Raw genomic sequence first — 19,446 nt, 5'->3', positions numbered from 1 at the left:
ATATCCTAATTTCCGCTTGTGTTTTCAAAATTTGAGGTTCTTTCCATTGTCTAAACATGTCTAGACCTCTCTGACTTGAGCAGAGAGAGAGAGAGGAAAAACTAGCACACTGGACCAACGCAAAATGTTTTTTTATTCTTTTACAGACACAGTTGTGAACTTAACTGTAGCTGTATATATGATTTTATATACATTCATGGCAGATATGACAATTACAACATGGTGCATAAACATGCATCCAGACTTTTTCCTGTTTTGGACCCAAGCTTTCATTGTGGGTCAGAGATGCTCGCTGTCTTCTATGCTGACTGAAAACAAGTCTGTGTTTACAATGGCACTTAAATAAGCACCTTGGTATTAAAGGCTTAAGTTTGTACTTATTAAACTTAGTTACAGTACTATAAAACATATACAGTGCAGATATGAAGAGTCATAAAGTCATCACATGTTACACAGTCAGGCTGAGAGATATCCAGTGAATATCAAGGCCTGAGTATTGGCACCCCTGGTTAAGAAGTGTTCTTTGGCTTCTAATAAATTATTTAAAATTTTTATATATATATATTTTTTTTATTAATTCAAGTGTCTTTATTTGGTGGGGGAAAAAAAATCACATATTAAGAAATAAATCTTTTGAATGAAATCATGTGTGCCACAATTATTGGCACCCCTGGGGTTAGTACTTTGTACAACCTCCTTTTGCCAACAAGACAGCACTTAATCTTCTCCTATAACTCTTCACAAGATGGGAGAATACAGAAAGAGTGATCTTCGACCATTCGTCTTTGCACAACCTCTCTAAATCGTCCAGAGTCCTGGTTCTACTCCTATGCACTCTCCTCTTCAGCTCACCCCACAGGTTTTTCTATTGGGCTGAGGTCACTGGCCATGAGAGGAGCTTGATTTTGTGCCTAGTGAACCATTTTTGGGTGGCACGGTGGCGCAGCAGGTAGTGTCACAGTCACACAGCTCCAAGGACCTGGAGGTTGTGGGTTCAATTCCTGCTCTGGGAGGACTGTCTGTGAGGAGTTTAGTGTGTTCTCCCCGTGTCTGCCTGGGTGTCCTCCAGGTGCTCCGGTTTCCTCCCACAGTCCAAAAACACACACTGGTAGGTGGATTGGCGACTCAAAAGTGTCTGTAGGTGTGAGTGTGTGCGTGTTGCCCTGTGAAGGACTGGTGCCCCCTCCAGGGTGTATTCCTGCCTTGCACCCAATGATTCCAGGTAGGCTCTGGACCCACCGCGACCCTGAACTGGATAATGTTACAGATAATGATTGAATGAACCATTTTTGAGTAGATTTGGCCACGTTTAGGGTCATTATACTGCTGAAAGACCAAGTGACGACACATCTTCAGCTTTCGGACAGAGGCCACCAGGTTCTGATTCAAATTGTCCTGCTATTTCAGAGTTCATGATCCCATGTGTAAGGATTCCCAGGTCCCTTGGAGGAGAAACAGGCCCACAGCATCACCGATACTTAACAGTGGGCATGAGGTGTGTTTCTGCATACTCATCCTTGGTGTTATGCCAGAGTGTTTGTTGCCAAAAAGCTTTATCTTGGTCTCATCTGACCAAAGCACACAGTCCCAGTTAAAATCCCAGGACCACTTGGCAAACTCCACCTGTTTATGCTTATAACTCTTATAACGGGCTTTCTCCGTGCATACCTCCCAAACAGCTTGTTGGCATGTAGATTGTGCCTATGGTGCCGATTGGTTGTTTGGGAGACCTCGTAACCCCAAGATGCTACCATTTGATTAAATTCTCTTACAGTGAACTTTGGAGAACTTTTTACATACACTTACATCCTCTTCCAGGCTTCTTTGTCATAGTTCCAGATGTTTTGAAATTTTGATGATTGCTCTGACTGTAGATAAGGGCATTGCAGGTGAGTGGCTATTTTCTTGTAGACACTGCCTGATTTATGAAAGTCGACACATCTGCCTTACTTGAATAATGTGTTCTCTTGTCTTTCTCGTGTTTGAGAGCGAGTAAGAGAAATAGGCCTCTGTGTAACGCCATATTTATACCTCATGGAAACAGGAAGTGATTAATTACTAATTAAAGGTTCCTAGATACTTTGATCCACTTTATAAACTACAGTAGAAATGACAAAAATGGTTCAAATACATGTATTACCAAGAAATTGTTAAAGGTGGCAATAATTGTGAACCAGATTTTATGGGAAATAATTATTTCTTAGTCAGCTATTTTTTCTTAGCAATAAAAAAAATAATTTATTGTTTTAACACTTTTTAACTAGGGGTGCCAATAATTATGGAGGGCGCTGTAACTGGAAACAGATCTTGTGTAAAATTCATGTTTTGAAAAGTGTAGAGGTGTGTGTTTATCACAGTTGTGTGTGTTTGTCACAGTTTGCCTAGCTTTGAGAAACATTCACTAGAACAGGAGTCAGTGATTTTTCTCTTTCTCATGGTGAAGAACCCAGTAACCATTCTCTGCAAAGACTCCTCTTTCTTGTGTAGTTTTCTTATCTCCATGTCCTTTCAGACCTCCAGTTTTCTTGTTCAGTTTTACAGCAGTTTTACCTGCTACTAATGTCCAGAGCAGACTCTCTCTTTAAGTGTGGCTCCAAGATAAAATGTGCTTAATTTTGGCTTAAAGGCCACTGAAAAAAATACACAAAATTAATTCCATAATACCAAAATGCAACATCATTTGTATATGAAGAGATTAGAGAAGCAGTCATTATTATATCACATGCACAAATTCATCACAAAAACTTTAAGCTCATGTCAGTTGACCTATATTTATTATTTCCTCATGAATTGTTTGCATGGTTATTAGCAATGTGCATTATTATTTATCTTATTGAAATTGCATTCTCACATTAAAATAGCTTTTGAAGAGGGAGAAGCAGGATAGACAAATTACCTTTTTATGAATGGAACTTCTGGAATGGAAAGTCTGGACAAAATGGGGGGAAAAATAAGTAAGTCAATTGGAAATTTGTTTTCAGTTTCTTTGGATGGTACCAATATGATCTATAGATCTCTAGATTATTTACACATTTTGAAACTGTTAACACAGTTATGACACTCACTAGATTTGTAATATTGTGAGGCTTAGATCTGGACCAAGTTTAATGGTAGGTTAACATTCTGAGATGAGGTTAACATCTACAAAATGCAGTGTTACTAGAAATTTACCTGGAGTTTCTGGGTTTGATTATTTTGTGTCTGGTCACTTTCTGCTGCATCTGTTAGAAGAACCACAGTTTGATTAAAACTAAAATGCAAGACATTCTAACCTCTCGCCTCTGAAAACCTCATAAAAGAAGAATGTAGTATCTCAGTGATGGAGTGGATGGAGATATATATGAGGTGGAGATGAGGTTTATGAGAGTCTGAGTTCTCTCAATGTAGAAACTGGATTTAAAATGTTATTTTTAATAATTTCATATTTAATTCTGAATAGAGGCATATCCATTATAAAACTTATAGAAGACCTGTTTGAAAACTGATGAACCCATAAAGACTGTATAATAACATAAAGTCAATGTTATTACAACAGTGACTATCTATGATAGAAGACTATTATTTCTTCTCTAGAGTTGTAGGGTGGGATCTGTCAAATATGTCAAGATAATGCATATTTACCCTTCGTGTCTCTGTCAGTACTTTTTTCTTCACTGGCTCTGTCTGGATCTGTGGAAAATTATATTGCTTTTTGTTTAACTAAAATTATTTTCAAATATCTTCCATAACTTGGTTTGACTAATAATCTGTAAACATGTATAATTTTGGGAATTAGCTTCATATTTAATCTTCCTGTCAGAGTTTATGAAACGTCAAATATTGTGTGGGTAAATGATTAGTTTCAGTGTGTTTTTATTGACATGTGTTGATGACTGTATCAGTCCAGACTCCAGAGTGAAGAAGGGACTACACAAATTAACAAATTATTTACTGATGTTCAAATGGTTAAAAAACTGATATAAAACTCAATTGATTCCCAACCATGTCAGGGTTTGGATTTAAGACTAGGGTTATATATAGATTTAGATTCTGGTCTAAGATCAAATTTATGTCAAGATTAGACAAAATGAGTTTAATAAAAATCATCTTAGGTTCACTCCCAAACATAGTATTGGAATATTACCTGCAGTTTCTGCAATGGCTTCTTCATCATTTTTTGCTGAGGCCGAAGCATGCAACTGTAAGTTCTGCTGTGGCTGCTCCAGATTCTCCTGCTGCCCGGATTCTGTCCCTGCCCCTGTTTCTTGGGTGGCCATTGCCACTTGTGCTTCTGTTGCTCTTCTTGCTGCTGCTTTTCCTGCTGCCCTTGCCCCTCCTGTGGTTGCTGCTTCTCCTGCTGACCTTGCCCTTGTTGTGGCTGTGGCTTATCCTGCTGCTCCTGTGATTGCTGCTGCCCCTGTTTCTCCTTCTGCCTTTTTCGTGCCTGTGGCTGTGGCTTATACTGCTCTTTCTCTTGCTGCCCCTTCTGCTCTTTCTGTTCCTGCTGCTCTTCTGCCTGATGCTGCTCTGGTGGCCATTTACACTTATGCTGCTGTCTCTCCTGCTGCCCCTGCTGCTCCTGTGGTTGCGGCTCCTCCTGCTTTTCCTGTGGCTGCTGTTTTTCCTGCTGATCCTGCTGGCACTGCTGTGGCTGCTTCTTCTCCTGCTGTCCTTTCTGCTCCTGCTGATTCACCTGCTGCTCCTGCAACTCCTGTGACTGCTGCTGCCTTTTCTGCTCCTGCTGCCACTGTGTCTCTTGCTGGCCATTCTGCTCTTGCTGTTCCTGTTGCTCCTGTCCCTGATAATGCTGCTCTGGTGGCCAATGCCACCTGTGTTGCTGCCTGTCCTGTTGCCCCTGCCACTGCTGTGGCTGCAGCTTCTTCTGCTGCCGCTGATGCTCCTGTGGTTGCAGCTTCTCCTGTTGACGTTGCTGCTGTTGTGGCTGTGGCTTATTCTGCTGTTTCTCTTGCTGCCCCTTCTGCTCTTTCTGTTCCTGCTGCTCTTCTGCCTGATGCTGCTCTGGTGGCCATTTACACTTATGCAGCTGTCTCTCCTGCTGCCCCTGCTGCTCCTGTGGTTGTGGCTTCTCCTGCGTTTCCTTTTGCTGCTGTTTTTCCTGTTGGCACTGCTGTGGCTGCTTCTTCTCCTGCTGTCGTTTCTGCTCCTGCTGATTCACCTGCTGCTCCTGCAACTCCTGTGACTGCTGCTGCCTTTTCTGCTCCTGCTGCCACTGTGTCTCTTGCTGGCCATTCTGCTCTTGCTGTTCCTGTTGCTCCTGTCCCTGATAATGCTTCTCTGGTGGCCAATGCCACTTGTGCTGCTGCCATTCCTGCTGTCCCTGCCACTGCTGTGGCTGCAGCTTCTTCTGATGCTCCTGTGGTTGCAGCTTCTCCTGTTGACATTGCTGTTGTTGCGGCTGTGGCTTATTCTGCTGCTCCTGTCGCAGCTGCTGCTCCTGCTGCCCCTGCCACTCCTGTGGCTGCTGCTCCTTCTTATCATGCTGCCCCTGCTGCTCTTGTGATTGCTGCTGTCCCTGTTTCTCCTTTTGTCCTTGGCGCGGCTGTGGCTGTGGCTTATTCTGCTGCTCCTGTGGTTGTGGCTTCTCCTGCTGCCACTGTGTCTCTTGCTGACCCGTCTGCTCTTGCTGTTCCTGTTGCTCCTGTCCCTGATAATGCTGCTCTGGTGGCCATTGCCACATGTGCTGCTGCCTCTCCTGCTGCCCCTGCCACTGTTGTGGCTGCAGCTTCTTCTGCTGCCTCTTCCGCTCCTGTGGCTGTGGCTTCTCCTGCTGTTGCTGTGCCTGTTTCTGTTGACACTGCTGAGTCTGCTGTTGCTCTGTGGTCTTCTGCACAGGACTAGAGAGAAACAAAAAGTAGAGAAGGAAAATTTGCATGTAATCCTGCATAAGCATAATCCTTTGTGTCTGTTTCTTTTTGTGATTGTCATGTAATCTATGATTGTTTCAGTTCAAGTTAAATTGTATTAACTCACCATGGCACTGTCTTGTTCTGCATATCCCACGGATCTGAATGAAAAAAGTGTGGGGAAAGGGATGTCATTTTTGTTATTTAGTTATATTTTCACTTGCCCAGATTGGTTTAAAATGTCACCTCAGATCTTGCCCTTAAATAAAAAATACAAAATCTCTGTGAATTGAATGGGTGGAGTTATATGAGGTTTATCAGTGTACAAAATTTAATTCTGAACAGATATATTTTCATTTTAATGACTGATTGGAGCCCAGTTGGAAAAAAATATTTTACCATATAAACAATGTAATACCAACAGACACTTTCTACTGAGGAGGAACATCAACATGTTGGTTGGCTCTGGTGCTGTTCCTGCCCTGGGCACCAGAGGGAGCACCAGAGACAATGTAAATATCCAACAGTTGGAGCTGTGGATACATAATCCTGCAGGTACCAGCCACACTAGGCTTAAGACACAGCCAGGTAATGGTGGAGAGCTGAAAGATTTCACACTCCCTTCATTCTGATGTTTCTCAAGGTACCTCTCGATTTTCTTGTTTCTGTAGCCTGCTTCATTGTGGCTTTGGATTAGAGCATGTGCCTTACTGTGCTGACCTTTAATATCGCATCTTACTGCAAACAGCTGGTTGTTTTCAGTTTCGATAATCCCTCAGACCACTCTGTTCTTGAGACTGTCCTCCTTAGTTCATGATAGCTAAACCTGTGGGACTCGTGTAGTAGCCAGGAGTCCTGAGTTTGAATCCCTCACCAGGTGACTGCTGTTGCACTTATTACATCAGATATGGTCTTTTGAGTGACATGGACACTTCTATTACACCTGTAGGTCATATTTTGGTTAATGTGTGTCCATTATCTGGACAATCACATGTTTCTTTACCTTGATTTATTTCTTCTACATCTCTGTTTGCATCTGTTGTGGAAAAAAAGAAACAAAAACCTAAATAAATAAAAACAAATTGTGAGCATGTTTCAGTTAATTCTGTGTCAGACTTAATTATAATGTCTGAGAGGTTTAAAATGTCTGTGTAAATTACTAGTTTAAGTGGCATTTATAGACCATATACACAGGGTGGGCCATTTATATGGATACACCTTTATAAAATGGGAATGGTTGGCAATATTAACTTCCTGTTTGTGGCACATTAGTATATTGCAGGGGGGAAACTTTTCAAGATGGCTGGTGACCATTTTGAAGTCGGCTATTTTGGATCCAACTTTTGTTTTTTCAACGGGAAGAGGGTCATGTGACACATCAAACTTATTTTCACAAGAAAAACAATGGTGTGCTTGGTTGTAACATAACATTATTCTTTCATGAGTTTCATGAAACATTCACAAGTTTCTTACCACTTATAAAATGGGTTCAAACTACGGATTTGATGTGTCACATGACCCTCTTCCCATTGAAAAAACAAAAGTTGGATCCAAAATGGCCGACTTCAAAATGGCCTCCAAGGTGTTACAGTGCATCCGGAAAGTATTCACAGAACTTCACTTTTTCCACATTTTGTTACGTTACAGACTTATTCCAAAACATATTCAATGCCCCCCCACCCCCTCATAATTCTAAACACAATACCCTATAATGACAGAGCAAAAAAATGTATTTGGAATTTTTGCACATTTATTAACAATAAAAAACCAATAATGTCTCATACAAAAGTAAAACATAAGTATTCCCAGCCTTTGTTCAAATACTATGTTGAAGCACCTTTGGCAGCAATTACAGCCTCAAATCTTTTTAAGTATGATGCTAAAATCTTGGCACACCTAATTTTGGGCAGTTTCTCCCATTCTTCTTTGCAGGACCTCTCAAGCTGCATCATGTTAAATGGTGAATGTTGGTGCTGCAAGATGTTCAGTTGGGTTCAAGTCTGGGCTCTGGCTGGAATACTCAAGAAAATTCACATATTTGTCCCAAAGCCACTCCTTTGTTATCCTAGTTGTGTGCCCCAGATTTGAGAACGCTATAGATTGCCCTGGAGCAGGTTTTCTACAAGGATGTCTCTGTACATTGCTGCATTCATCTTTCCTTCAACCCTGACTAATCTACCAGTCTATGATTCCAAAAAACATCACCACAGCATGATGCTGCCACCAACATTCTTCACTGTAGGGATGGTACTCACCAGGTGATGAGCAGTGCCTGGTTCCCCCCAGATATGATGCTTGGTATTTAGACCAAAGTCTTCAATCCTTGTTTTTCAGACCCAAGAATTTTGTTCAGGTACCTTTTAGCAAATTTCAAGTGGGCTGTCACGTGTCTTTTCCTGAGGAGTGGCTTACAACTGGCCACTCTTCCATACAGGCCTGATGGGTGGAGTGCTCCAGAAATGGTTGACCTTCTGGAAGGTTTTCCTCTTTCCACAGAGCAACACTGAAGCTCTGCCAGAGTGACACCCTGGTTCCTTGTCAGCTCCCAGATGAAGGCCCTTCTCCCCCAGTCACTCAGACTGGCTGGGTGGCCAGCTCTAGGAGTCCTGGTTGTTCCAAACTTCATCCATTTGTATGATGGAGGCCACTGTGTTCATTGGGATCTTCAATGCTGCAGAAATGTTTCTGTACCCTTCCCTAGATCAGTACCTCCTGTTTCTGAGGTCTACTGATAGTTCCTTGTGCTTCATGGCTTGGTTTGTGCCGTGACGTACTGTCAACTATGGGACTTTATTAAATAGACAGGTGTGTGACTTTCCAAATCATAACAAATTAACTGACTTTACCTTAGGTGGTCACCAATTAAGTTGCTGAAACAACTGAATGATGATCAGTGGAAACAGGATGCACCTGAACTCAGTATTGAGTGTCATTTTAAAGCCTGTGAATATGTGATTATTATATAATATGTGAATATATGATATTATTTTATATGTTGTTTAAATAAATTAGCAACAATTCCAATCAGACTTTTTCACTTTGTTATTATGGGGTATTTTGTGTAGAATTATTAGGGGGAAATGAATATAATTATTTTTTGACTAAGGCTGTAACATAAAAAAATGTGGAAAAAGTGAACCGCTGTAAATACTTTCTGCTTGCAATGTACATGGGTTTTGAGGAGTGTCATCCGCTCTGGTTATTTCTCCATTAGTATGAGGAGACTGGACATGAGGGAGGATTGAGCAGGATTGAGAGGATTTAGTGGATGGAACCTACACAACTCAGCTCAGCTCATTAGAGACAAGGTAAATTCAACACCAAATACCTCAGCTCATGAAAACCTGCATTGTGAAGGGTTAAATATTGATTATTCCTCATGTTCAGAATGAAAATTAAAGCTTTTCCTAATGTATTGGGAAAATGAGGGGAAAATAAAAAAAACTGAAAGTACTCTACCAGCACATATTGGGAACAAGTGAAAATGCAGAGTCATGTCTACTCACCAATAAGAGGTGTTCCCTCTTTAAGACCATAAAAATGAGAAAGAATATCAACCACAAATTTTATATCATGAGATCAAATAAACAAGAAGTTACTGTAACCCCCATCTACAGAGGAGGTGGGGGGCTGGGATATGTCCTAGGATTTAAAATAACAATCTCTGTGTATTGTGTTTTTTCTACACAAAAAATATATTTATTATAAACTAATGTATATAATAAGAACTATAGGAAAATAACACTTGATAACTAAGAAAAACAAGCAAGTAGTGAAAATTTGAATAGAATATTTCATTTCATATTTCAAAAGGATGAACTGTGGGAAACTGAAACTTCAGAGAGTGATTATATGGACACTACTGTACACTTAATTTTTTATTTAGTGAATGTAGCTATGTGTTTCAGTGCACACATTCAGAACAATATAATGTATTTTCAGTCCAGTGTTGTAATTTCTGCAAGAAAATTAGGAAAATAATGAAAACCTTCTTACCTGGTAATGTAGGGTCTCTTTGGGAAATAAGACCTGTATTCCAGAATTACACAACGTTTAGTGAGCCATAAAGAAATGAGGATTTTAATGACGTTTCAGTGGTTACTGAATATTTTCCCACCTCTGATCTTAAGAAAGATGATAAATGCTATTATTAAGATGATAACCACAATCATCAGTGAGATGGCTAAATATTTCCATCCTGGAGAATCTCCTGAACAAATGCAATAAAGAATTCTTAATAAATCAGTCAAACAAACAAATATATTAAGATGATCACTGAACTACCTTAAGGAGAATGTGAGGTGACGCACCTGTTGTAGAAACAGATATAAATGGCAGCACTCTTCCCTCTTTTATCTCATGTTCAGATAATCCCACAGAACAGGAGATCCACTCTGAGTTGGAGGAAGAAGAACGCAGCCAAGAGCTCACACTCACCAACCCTTCAGAGTCTGAGAGAGATTGTGATATAGCTCTGCTTTATTTCTTAAATATTTCTTATTTCTTTATTTCTTTGATATAACTCAACTTAAAATGTACACAAGGGATAAGAGCTGTGGGGAAACTGCATAGAGGACATCAAAACAAGCTTTTAAACACAAACAAATTGACGAAACCTGTCACAATATAAAACAGAAACCCGGTAGATTCCTCCTGCCTGCAGAATCTACACCACTAGTGGATTCAAGTGTGCCGCAATGTCTGCAGCATTTGCCCTATGAATAATACTCCAGTGTAGATCAGCTGAACACTGATGGGGACCTTAACCTGTCTCTCAGTGGGACGTCTGCTTTGAAATCTTCAGCCACCTGCATGACTTCTGAAGATTCAAAACAATTTTGAATGTTACTCCAGGCACTTTTCCTCTGCATGGTATCTACTGCACTGTAATATGTTTGACTCTACTCTGTTTGGTCCCTGATACCTAATATGATTTCCAGTACCGCAGCTCCCACCAGAAATGTATCTGGTGTCATCTCAAAATCCTGTCTTTAATAAGAACAGCTGGCTTTAGAAACAACAACAACAACAAAAGGTAAAGCTAATCGATGGTTACTTATCGGGTATTGGCGTGTTGTTGTTGTTTGAGACAGAACACGGCTCCATTATTAGTTCAAATAGATTTGTAGAGTGTGTTCTTTCCTTGTTGCAGTGCCCAGCTCTCGCTGGATTCTTTTGTTGGCCATCGATCCAAGGAGCATTTGAACCTCGTCAAAAGACCACGGCATACATTTACGAGCTGAATGGGATAAAACAGTCATATAAAAACAAATGTGCTCTCTGCTGTACCTGGAGATTTTACAGATGGCAAGTTTGTGCTGGACATCTGCATTGTGTGATGTGAATTGATGACACTCTCTGGCCAATCTGTGCTCAGCAAGGTTTACACGTCATGGTTTATTCCCTACTCAGCTCGCTAAGAACCACAAGAGAGCAGGACTAAAAAAACAATCCAGTTTCAGGCACCATGACCAAATTTACCTGATGAAAAAAACATCCAAAAAATCCTCCTAGTTTTCCTCCTAGTAATAAACTACTACCTAAAAATGCATCTGAAACCTTCAGACTCTGCCCTCCTTAAAATGAAATGACTTCTTTGTCAGCTCCAATTCCCTTTTGCAGAAGATGCAATTTCATACATCCCTAAGCTTCTCTAAAGCACATCTACACCTGCTAGAGCATGAGCATGAGCAGACAAAGAAGTAGGAGTCACACAGTGGTTCCTCATTACAGGTTTACCTGTAAAATTTCAGCCTTTCAATCACTATTAATTTGCTGTGATCTGCAGTCACTATAGTGTAGTTTTGTTCATATTTCTGGATTTCCTGTATTATCTCTCCTCAACTTGATGGAAGTTACTCCAAATGCTGACCAATCACAGCTGTTGCAGTCTGCTTTGATGTGATGTGTTGTAATATGCACATCAGGCTACAACATAAGGTACACGTATGTGGCTATTTAGGACCTGCACATTGCCTATGGCATAGGTTAGATTCAAAAGCATATATTGGCCTTTAAACCGCATTGCCAGGCTTGTTATTTTGGCTGGATCAGATGTTAGGGTCCCATCAGTGCCCTCCACTTATACCACAAATAACAAAAATCATGTCCACAGTAGCCATATAATGGTCAGGAAACCATACAGAAGTGCACAAGCTCCCTTTTGTTAAAATCGTTGCATACATAAATCCTATGCAACCTTGTTCCACACCCTCTGGTTTCTTTTACAGTTACACATGTGTACTGTCCCACTCCCTCATTCCTATCACTCTATTCACCTGTCAAATCACAGTCAAAAATGAGCGTTGCAAGTGTTTCACAAAACTGACTATGTGGTTCTTTAGCATTCCTATCTATTGTGATGTGTGTAGTGCACCCTCTCATTAAAACACATTACATTCAGCTTTGTCATAACCTAAAAAAAATGGTGTAATGCTGCATAAATAAAGTTTGTGAGGAAAAACAATCCCAGAAAAAAACACTGGACTGGCACTACTGGAGAAACAACTTAATCAACAAGTTTAGTGGAGATGTTATTTTCCTTGAATGTACTACCAAAAGCCTCATACATAATAGAAAATTTCTATTTAAGAGAATATATATCAGCTACTTTGGACTAAGAGCCCAATTCAGAAAACTTCAGAAAATACAAAGCATGTGACATCCTCACCTGTTTCCTCTATATCAGATCCCATTACTTCATGTTCTGCCTGATTTTCTCAGACGGCAAGAAAAACCCCACTCACTCAATCTTGGCTCTTTACCAACAAACTCCACTCACCCAAATTCTCAACTAAGAACCTCATCAATCTGTCACCAGAATGTTAATCATCCTTGACACAAAAACAATGTTTTCACAACCAATCACCTCTCCTACTCCTAGCAGAAACTTCTTCACGTGTGACTACATGATGGAGTGACGGGGGCCTAACTTTAGGGAGAGATGTCATTTTCTCACAATGCTGGGAAATCTACTGCCAATTCACCAAACATCCTCACTAATCAATGCTGAAACATACTAAATCACACCAAAACACCATATGCCCAGTGTAATATCTGTTAGTGTGACAAGACAAAAAAAAGACAAGACAGATTAATGCCCAGAAATCTTCTCACCACACACCTCTGCCCCCACCTCAGAGAGTGAGAGAGACTGTAACATTATTTACAAACCTGTTCTATAGTGATCAGCACTGTTTCTGAGTTCTCTTCCTCCTTTGTCTCTCCAGGTGAGAGTGGGCTGCGGAGACCATCCTTCTGATGCACAGGTAACTTTAACCTTATCTCCATCTTCAGCCAATGAGAGGACAGGAGAAGATCCCACCACTAGAAAATTGATAAGAGTACGTTGAAGTATGCAAAGCTGTATTTGAACATAACTGAATTAAACAAACATGTTTATATGTTGTGTGTTTACCTTTAATATTGACTGAACATTGTGCCTCGTCATACCACTGATCACTTTCAACATAACACACATACTTTCCTCTGTCAGAGAGTGTGAATTTGTCCAGTTTCAGAGAGACATTCCCTTTTTCTGGTTCTCCAATCAAAGACACTCTTCCTCTGTACTGAGGGTCTCCAGCGGTCTCATGGACTTTCAGATCTCTGTAGAGCAGAACTGGGTTTTCTTTGCCTTTTGAGCCCCACCAGCGTATTTCACAGGTCTTACAATCCAGAGGAGGAGAGAGTTCACATGGCAAAAGAACTGAAGACCCCAATGGTGCTGATATTACACCTTTAGGGACCACCAAATGAAATGTATCTGAAAGAAATGTAAAATTAAATCTGACGTCCAAGTAGTTTGTGTATGTTTTGGAAGAATTAAGATTAGATCCAGATAAAGATGATCTACTCCAAATGCTGTAACTCCTCCCCACCCTGCATATAGGAACATTTCTACAGATTTGAACATAAACCCTCCTAACAGTGTTATTCCTCCTAGTAAAATAAGAGCCATGAGATATCTGAATTCTGAGAAAAGTGAAGAGACAGCAGTTTCTAATCTGTTAAGTCCAACAGAGTTGATGATGTTTCTGTACAAAAAAGAACCAGATTTGCATACTGAGACTACTGTTATAATTTTTACAATTCAGATTACACTACCAAGTATAAACAGACCAGAGGGATGAGGTACAGATAAATAATAAATTACCTGCTTTTGTACAATGGAGAAGATGAAATATCAGCAACAGGGCAAACATAGCTGTCAGTAGAAATAAACATTAGTTATGGTTTATTATGTTGTACTACAAACTCCTTTTCCAGAATCATTTTGTGCAAAAGATAAATAAAATCAAAACTCAATATTGTGTGAATCATTTAAACTTTATATTTAACTGAAAATATTACAAGGACAACATTTTAATGTTTAAAGAACACTATATGCCCATTTTTAACTTTGATTTCAACACATTCCAAACAGTTGAGACAGTACAGTGGTAAAAATGCCACTCTTCTTTTAACACCACTCTGAAAATGTATGCAAACTGAGTAGAGTGTCACTGTAGTTCTGAAAGAGAAATGTTTTCCCATTTTTGCTTGTTATAGGATTTCAGCTGCTCAGAAGCTTGGGGTCTCCATTATATGAATTATATCTTAATTCCATTTATATTTACATTCTGGCATATTGCTGTGGCTAATGAATCTATGAATATGGTAAATAAATGGGTAGAAAGAGATCATCCTTGCCTAGTTCCTCTGTGGAGAATGAAATATTGTTACCCCATTAGTGGTTACAGTGGCCATAGATGAAATGTAAAAGATTTTGATCCACTGTACATTTATTCTATATTAATTGTAGATTTTAAAATGTTGTTGCTTTCATGACTTATATTTTGTTATTTCATTTTACACAGTTCTTTAGTGAAACATTACTCCTCTCCTTCACACACTCAATCACACATTTTCACTAAGTAGTAATCCAGTAAACAAGTCGCAACAATGTTAAACTGTACCAAAATGCTAAGATACATGGTAAAACGTAACAGACTGAGATTTCTATACAGCATCCAAAATTACAATGAAGTCTAAAATAGAACAAATTAAAGTAAATGCACAGTTTACCTGTGTTTGGTGCCACTGTTGCTCAATGTTAAAACTGAAAGTGAAAAGAGTTTTCAGACTGTCCCACCTTTAAATGCTCAGGTGTCAAATTTCAGTAACTGTAAGGGAATGTCTATGACTGTGGCTAGGCGCAGGTCTCTGGTTGTTTACGTTCCAAAGATAAGGTCTGTAAAGCTGGGATGACATGGGGGAAAAAACGCTTGTTAAAAAACCGCAGGTAAAAAACGCAGGTAGTGCTGCTGTCACACGGTTCCAGAGTTCTGGGGTTGTGGGTTCAAGTTCGGTGTGTTCTCCTCGTGTCCATGTGGGTTTCCTGCAGGTGCTCCGGTTACCTCCCACAGTCCAAAATCACACATTGGTAGGTGGATTGGTGACTCAAATGTCTCCGTAAGAGTTAGTGAATGTGTGAGTGTGATTCGCCCTGTGAGGGACTGGCGCCCGCTCCAGGGTGTGTTCCCACCTTGCACCCCGTGATTCCAGGTAGGCTCCGGACCCAATGCGACCCTGGATAAGTGGCTACAGACAATGAATGAATGAAAGTTTGTATTTGTTTCTAAGTTTTTATTCACTGTTTAAATTAACACAGAAACACATTTGTAACTCGAGTTGTGAGAATTGTGAGGATATATCTTCTGAATTTTATAAAAAGTGTTTTTCAATTACAATTATTAACTATGACTTAATAATAAATAAATGTTGATTTTAATTTAATAATGTATTCTGATTTTAAAGTTACACCTTGAGCTGCTGTTGATTTGTAACCACATTTGAGCTCAACCTTTACATACCCAGAAGAGAGAGTGAGGACAATTGATAAGAGTCAGGTGAGATAAGCATTGAACTATCACTATATATATATATATCACCACAGGTTTCTTGGTATTTAGCAGCAGGTGGATGCTGCTGCACTAGGAGACCAGCTGCCCAACTTTCTTCATGTATGGCAACTCATCACAGTTTGTTATAAAACCCACTACAGTCATTTGTGTAGAGACTGAAAAGAAGAGGTGAGAGGACACAACCTTGTGACGTCTTCACACCAGCATTCATTAATATAGATACATAGTCCACCCCCTCTGGCTTAAATAAATTAAATTCTTAAAAATTCAGATTGCAAAAATGTGAATCCAGGCCAGACGTCAACCAGCGAGCTTCTCAGAGAAATGGATTGCAGTGTTTAACTAGACAAACATTCATGTTGTGAATGTAGTCCTAAGACACAATTTATTCCTCATATTCATTCATATGCAGAATATCCAGATAGAGATTATCCACATTAAATAATGACAATACCTCTCTCAAGCGAGAAGTGAGACTGCTTTATATATTTTGATTTTCTAATCTGTTCAAGCCAAATTAGGAAATGCTAAAAAAGCTGAAGCTGGCTAAATGCTCCCACACACTGGAGTCTGTAGTGTTTAAGTCCTTTTCGTACCAAAAATAACTGAATTTTCATATTCAACCCATGTTATAATACAGAACCAAGTTATATGAGGTACAGATTGAAATTAAATTACCTGCATTCGAACAACTGAAGAAATCAAACATCAACAACAGACCAAACATATCTGTCGATGGAAATAAACATTATGTTGTGCTACATAGAACAAGATATACAGAGGTGAGTACAGCTGTCTCCCAGAAAGAAAGACAAAGAGGTGCATACTTCAGTTCCTGGAAGTTCTAAAAATGTGCTCAGTAGTCTTTAATTTAGTCTTTAAAGTCTTTAAAGTATTTAATCAATAATTGTACTCAAGTACTTCCCCTACTCCGGTTAAATATTTAAATACTGTTTTTAATTAAATACAATGTCCAGAGACTTATAATATATGTCCCTAAATCTGTTGTGGTCTAACCGAACAATCTGACCTTTACACACAAGGAAGAGTTCGCAACGACATGTGATAAGCATCAGATAAACATTGACACTTCAGATTTTTTTTTTTTTTTCATTTCACTTTACAAACTAATTAAAAATGATCAAACTTCAATTTTGTCAAATGAATAAGAACAAAATTATAAGAAAATCATATAACAATTATATTTATATCTATATATTTATTTAAGTAAAATTCACAGAAGATTCTTACAAGATATTTGACTGTTTAAAAATACTGGAGTTCTGTTTTTGAACTTTTATTAAGAGTAAAAAATAAAAAGCATGCAGGTCTAGAGTTGGGTGGGATGTCTATTTAAAACACACACACACACACACAAATACAAATACTCACATTGTTAACATGTGTTAACATTTGATTTCTTTGTTTGCCCTCTTAATCCCAAAGGCATAAAACATAATACATTTTAGTATCTTATGGTATATTAAAACACTGTCTGTGGATAAGTATTGGCAACAAACTAAAAATGTTTGTGTTGCCTGTTTCACAATGGCTTATAATGGATGCACCTTGAAATTCTCAGAATTTATATTCAGCCATAAGCTTCAACTATGTTTCAAACACACTCACAGTGAACTATGTGAGTGCAGAAGGCTCAGTTTAATAACTTATGAAATGCACTATGTAGGCACTAGGGAGCTGTTTGGGATGCAGAGGCACTGAGGTGATTTCCCACTCCCAGCACAAGTGGAAAATTCGAGACAGTTTAACGTATTTTCTACATTACTATATTTTAACCATATGTAATTGTAACAGTAAAATCCAAACGTAAAACTCAAATATGCTACAAATATATAGCATTAGTGCGACCCTGAAAAGGATAAGCTGTTACAGACAATGAATGAATGAATATATAGCAGTTTAAACAAGCAATCAGTAATATATTTATTTTACTCAAGCATAAATGTCCAGCGTGTGTGATCATAGATTAAAGAAACGGTAAAAGTTGAAGCAATAATATCTCTGAGAACAGTGCTGGAGCCAGTATATTCTCTTTGAGAAGGTCCCAGTCAAGACCAAAGTTCTACTGGAATTTCAGCTGAGATTCCACCCTCAGTCCAGTCACATTACAGTCCCAACTGCCCCTTTTGCCAGTTTACACAAATGCTGACACAAACAAATGCCTCGTAAAATGACAATTATGGTGTAAAGGAAAAATGTCAAATAACACCAGCCTTGCCTATTCCAAATATTTAAGATGGATTTAGGCAAATAATGCTTGTAAATGTAGGGAAAATGGCACCAGCTTGTTCATATGTTTTGCATTTTTCTAATATAGATAGATTCATTCATTCATTGTTTGTAACCGCTTATCATGTTCAGGGTTGCATTGAGTCCAGAGCCTACCTGAAATTACCAGGAACACACCCTGGAAGGGGTGTCAGTTCTTCGCAGGGTTAATACAGATAGATTTTAGCTATCGTGGTCAAACATTTTTAAATTAATCTCTTTCTTGTTCGTGTATTTTCAGTTTTCCTCAAACTGACAACCTGGTCGATTCAGTTTTGAATCTGTATTGTAGTTGCTATTTTTATCGCTTGATGTCAGTATCACAGATTTCTCCTTTAATCAATTCTACAATATCAAAGTATTATTGTATATAAATTGTTAAATTGTATAAGCAAAAATACATGAAAACTTGAAAACATGAAAAGCTCTCATAAATATACTCCATATAAAAATATTTCTTTAAAATATCTAAAGTGTTTTTGAGACCAAAAAGGGATTTAGCATAGACCAAAAACATTTGTTCATTCAACCAATCGATAAGAGAGCTGTTACATTATTAAACCCTGCCTTTAAGAACCTGTCTCTAACACGTCCCAAGTCCTCGACAAACAAGGTAGTATGCATTTGAATGAAATGGCTTCCTGTGATTTCATCCAACACAGTTTCCTTCAAAGTACTTATTACAGTGTGGACAGTCTGGAACATTATGGCTGCATTGTGCAAATGTGGAGTAGGATTTACATAAAAATAGAAAAGATGTTCCAGATATAAACTGCTAGTAACAGACCATGTGTTCAAGTAAAAGCCACTCACAATTCTTGGGGATTTAATTAGTGATTTTTCAGATCAAGGTTTCTTTGCAACACCCTCATATAAATATATTTTAATCACTGTGTCTTCGCATATTTCAGTAATACACCCAACCCCGCTGTTAAACAGTGTTTTAGGACTATATTGATGCAAAGATCAGCCACGTTAATTTCCTTAAGCTAAGCGTTTTGTTGGGTTTTTTATTTTTCATTTTATCTTCACATGTGCAGAGTTCTCGCTTTGTTTCTATTTTTTTGATTTTGAACATTTTGGTTTAGGATTATATCTTTTTGCTTAGTTTCAGCTAGTTTTCTTGTTTCTGCTTTGTTTTTTTGTAATAAAGTTCCAATTGTGACTAGTAATATCCAATACTTACCCTTTAAAATTGTGAGATCGACAACACTCAGAATTAAGTAAAACAACAGAGAACATGCACAGGACTGACTTAGAGAGAGAGAGAGAGAAAGAGAGAGAGAAAGAGAGAGAGAGAGAGAGAGAGAGAGAGAGAGAGAGAGAGAGAGATTGACTACTTTCAGTGTGTTTTTATCTACGTTGATGTCTGTATCAGTCCAGACTCCAGAGTGGAGGAATAGAGGGCT

General features: G+C 38.9%; 2 protein-coding genes across 2 annotated transcripts; both read right to left on the bottom strand.

Moving 5' to 3' along the window:
• Positions 1-350: 350 nt before the first annotated feature.
• On the bottom strand, positions 351-6,899 carry LOC136686923 (putative uncharacterized protein DDB_G0271606). Its single transcript, XM_066661016.1, has 7 exons — positions 6,847-6,899; positions 5,971-6,004; positions 4,124-5,834; positions 3,622-3,669; positions 3,172-3,221; positions 2,897-2,929; positions 351-2,630 (listed from the first exon to the last, which is right to left on the bottom strand). Exons 2-7 carry the CDS (start codon positions 5,991-5,993, stop codon positions 2,621-2,623), a joined length of 1,875 nt encoding a protein of 624 aa, XP_066517113.1. The 5' UTR covers positions 5,994-6,004; positions 6,847-6,899; the 3' UTR covers positions 351-2,620.
• Positions 6,900-9,341: 2,442 nt separating this feature from the next.
• LOC136676736 (butyrophilin subfamily 1 member A1-like) lies at positions 9,342-16,432 on the bottom strand. Its single transcript, XM_066653937.1, has 7 exons — positions 16,427-16,432; positions 13,261-13,510; positions 13,017-13,169; positions 10,154-10,294; positions 9,961-10,053; positions 9,840-9,872; positions 9,342-9,367 (listed from the first exon to the last, which is right to left on the bottom strand). Exons 1-7 carry the CDS (start codon positions 16,430-16,432, stop codon positions 9,342-9,344), a joined length of 702 nt encoding a protein of 233 aa, XP_066510034.1.
• Between the last annotated feature and the right edge of the window lie 3,014 nt (positions 16,433-19,446).

Source organism: Hoplias malabaricus, chromosome 2 (genome assembly GCF_029633855.1).
Source record: "Hoplias malabaricus isolate fHopMal1 chromosome 2, fHopMal1.hap1, whole genome shotgun sequence".
Classification (NCBI taxonomy): domain Eukaryota; kingdom Metazoa; phylum Chordata; class Actinopteri; order Characiformes; family Erythrinidae; genus Hoplias; species Hoplias malabaricus.
Note: the sequence above shows the minus strand (reverse complement) of the source record. Positions and strands in the feature narration are given on the sequence as shown.

Excerpts from the sequence above, each read along its gene's own strand:
- LOC136686923 (XM_066661016.1), bottom strand. The coding sequence starts at position 5,993 with ATGCAGAACAAGACAGTGCCATG. Across the intron at positions 3,670-4,123 it reads AGCCATTGCAGAAACTGCAG|ATCCAGACAGAGCCAGTGAA; the intron begins GTAATATTCCAA and ends AATTTTCCACAG. Across the intron at positions 2,930-3,171 it reads ATCAAACCCAGAAACTCCAG|ACTTTCCATTCCAGAAGTTC; the intron begins GTAAATTTCTAG and ends CATTTTGTCCAG.
- LOC136676736 (XM_066653937.1), bottom strand. Across the intron at positions 13,170-13,260 it reads ATGTTCAGTCAATATTAAAG|TGGTGGGATCTTCTCCTGTC; the intron begins GTAAACACACAA and ends TCAATTTTCTAG. Across the intron at positions 10,054-10,153 it reads TATATCTGTTTCTACAACAG|GAGATTCTCCAGGATGGAAA; the intron begins GTGCGTCACCTC and ends GCATTTGTTCAG.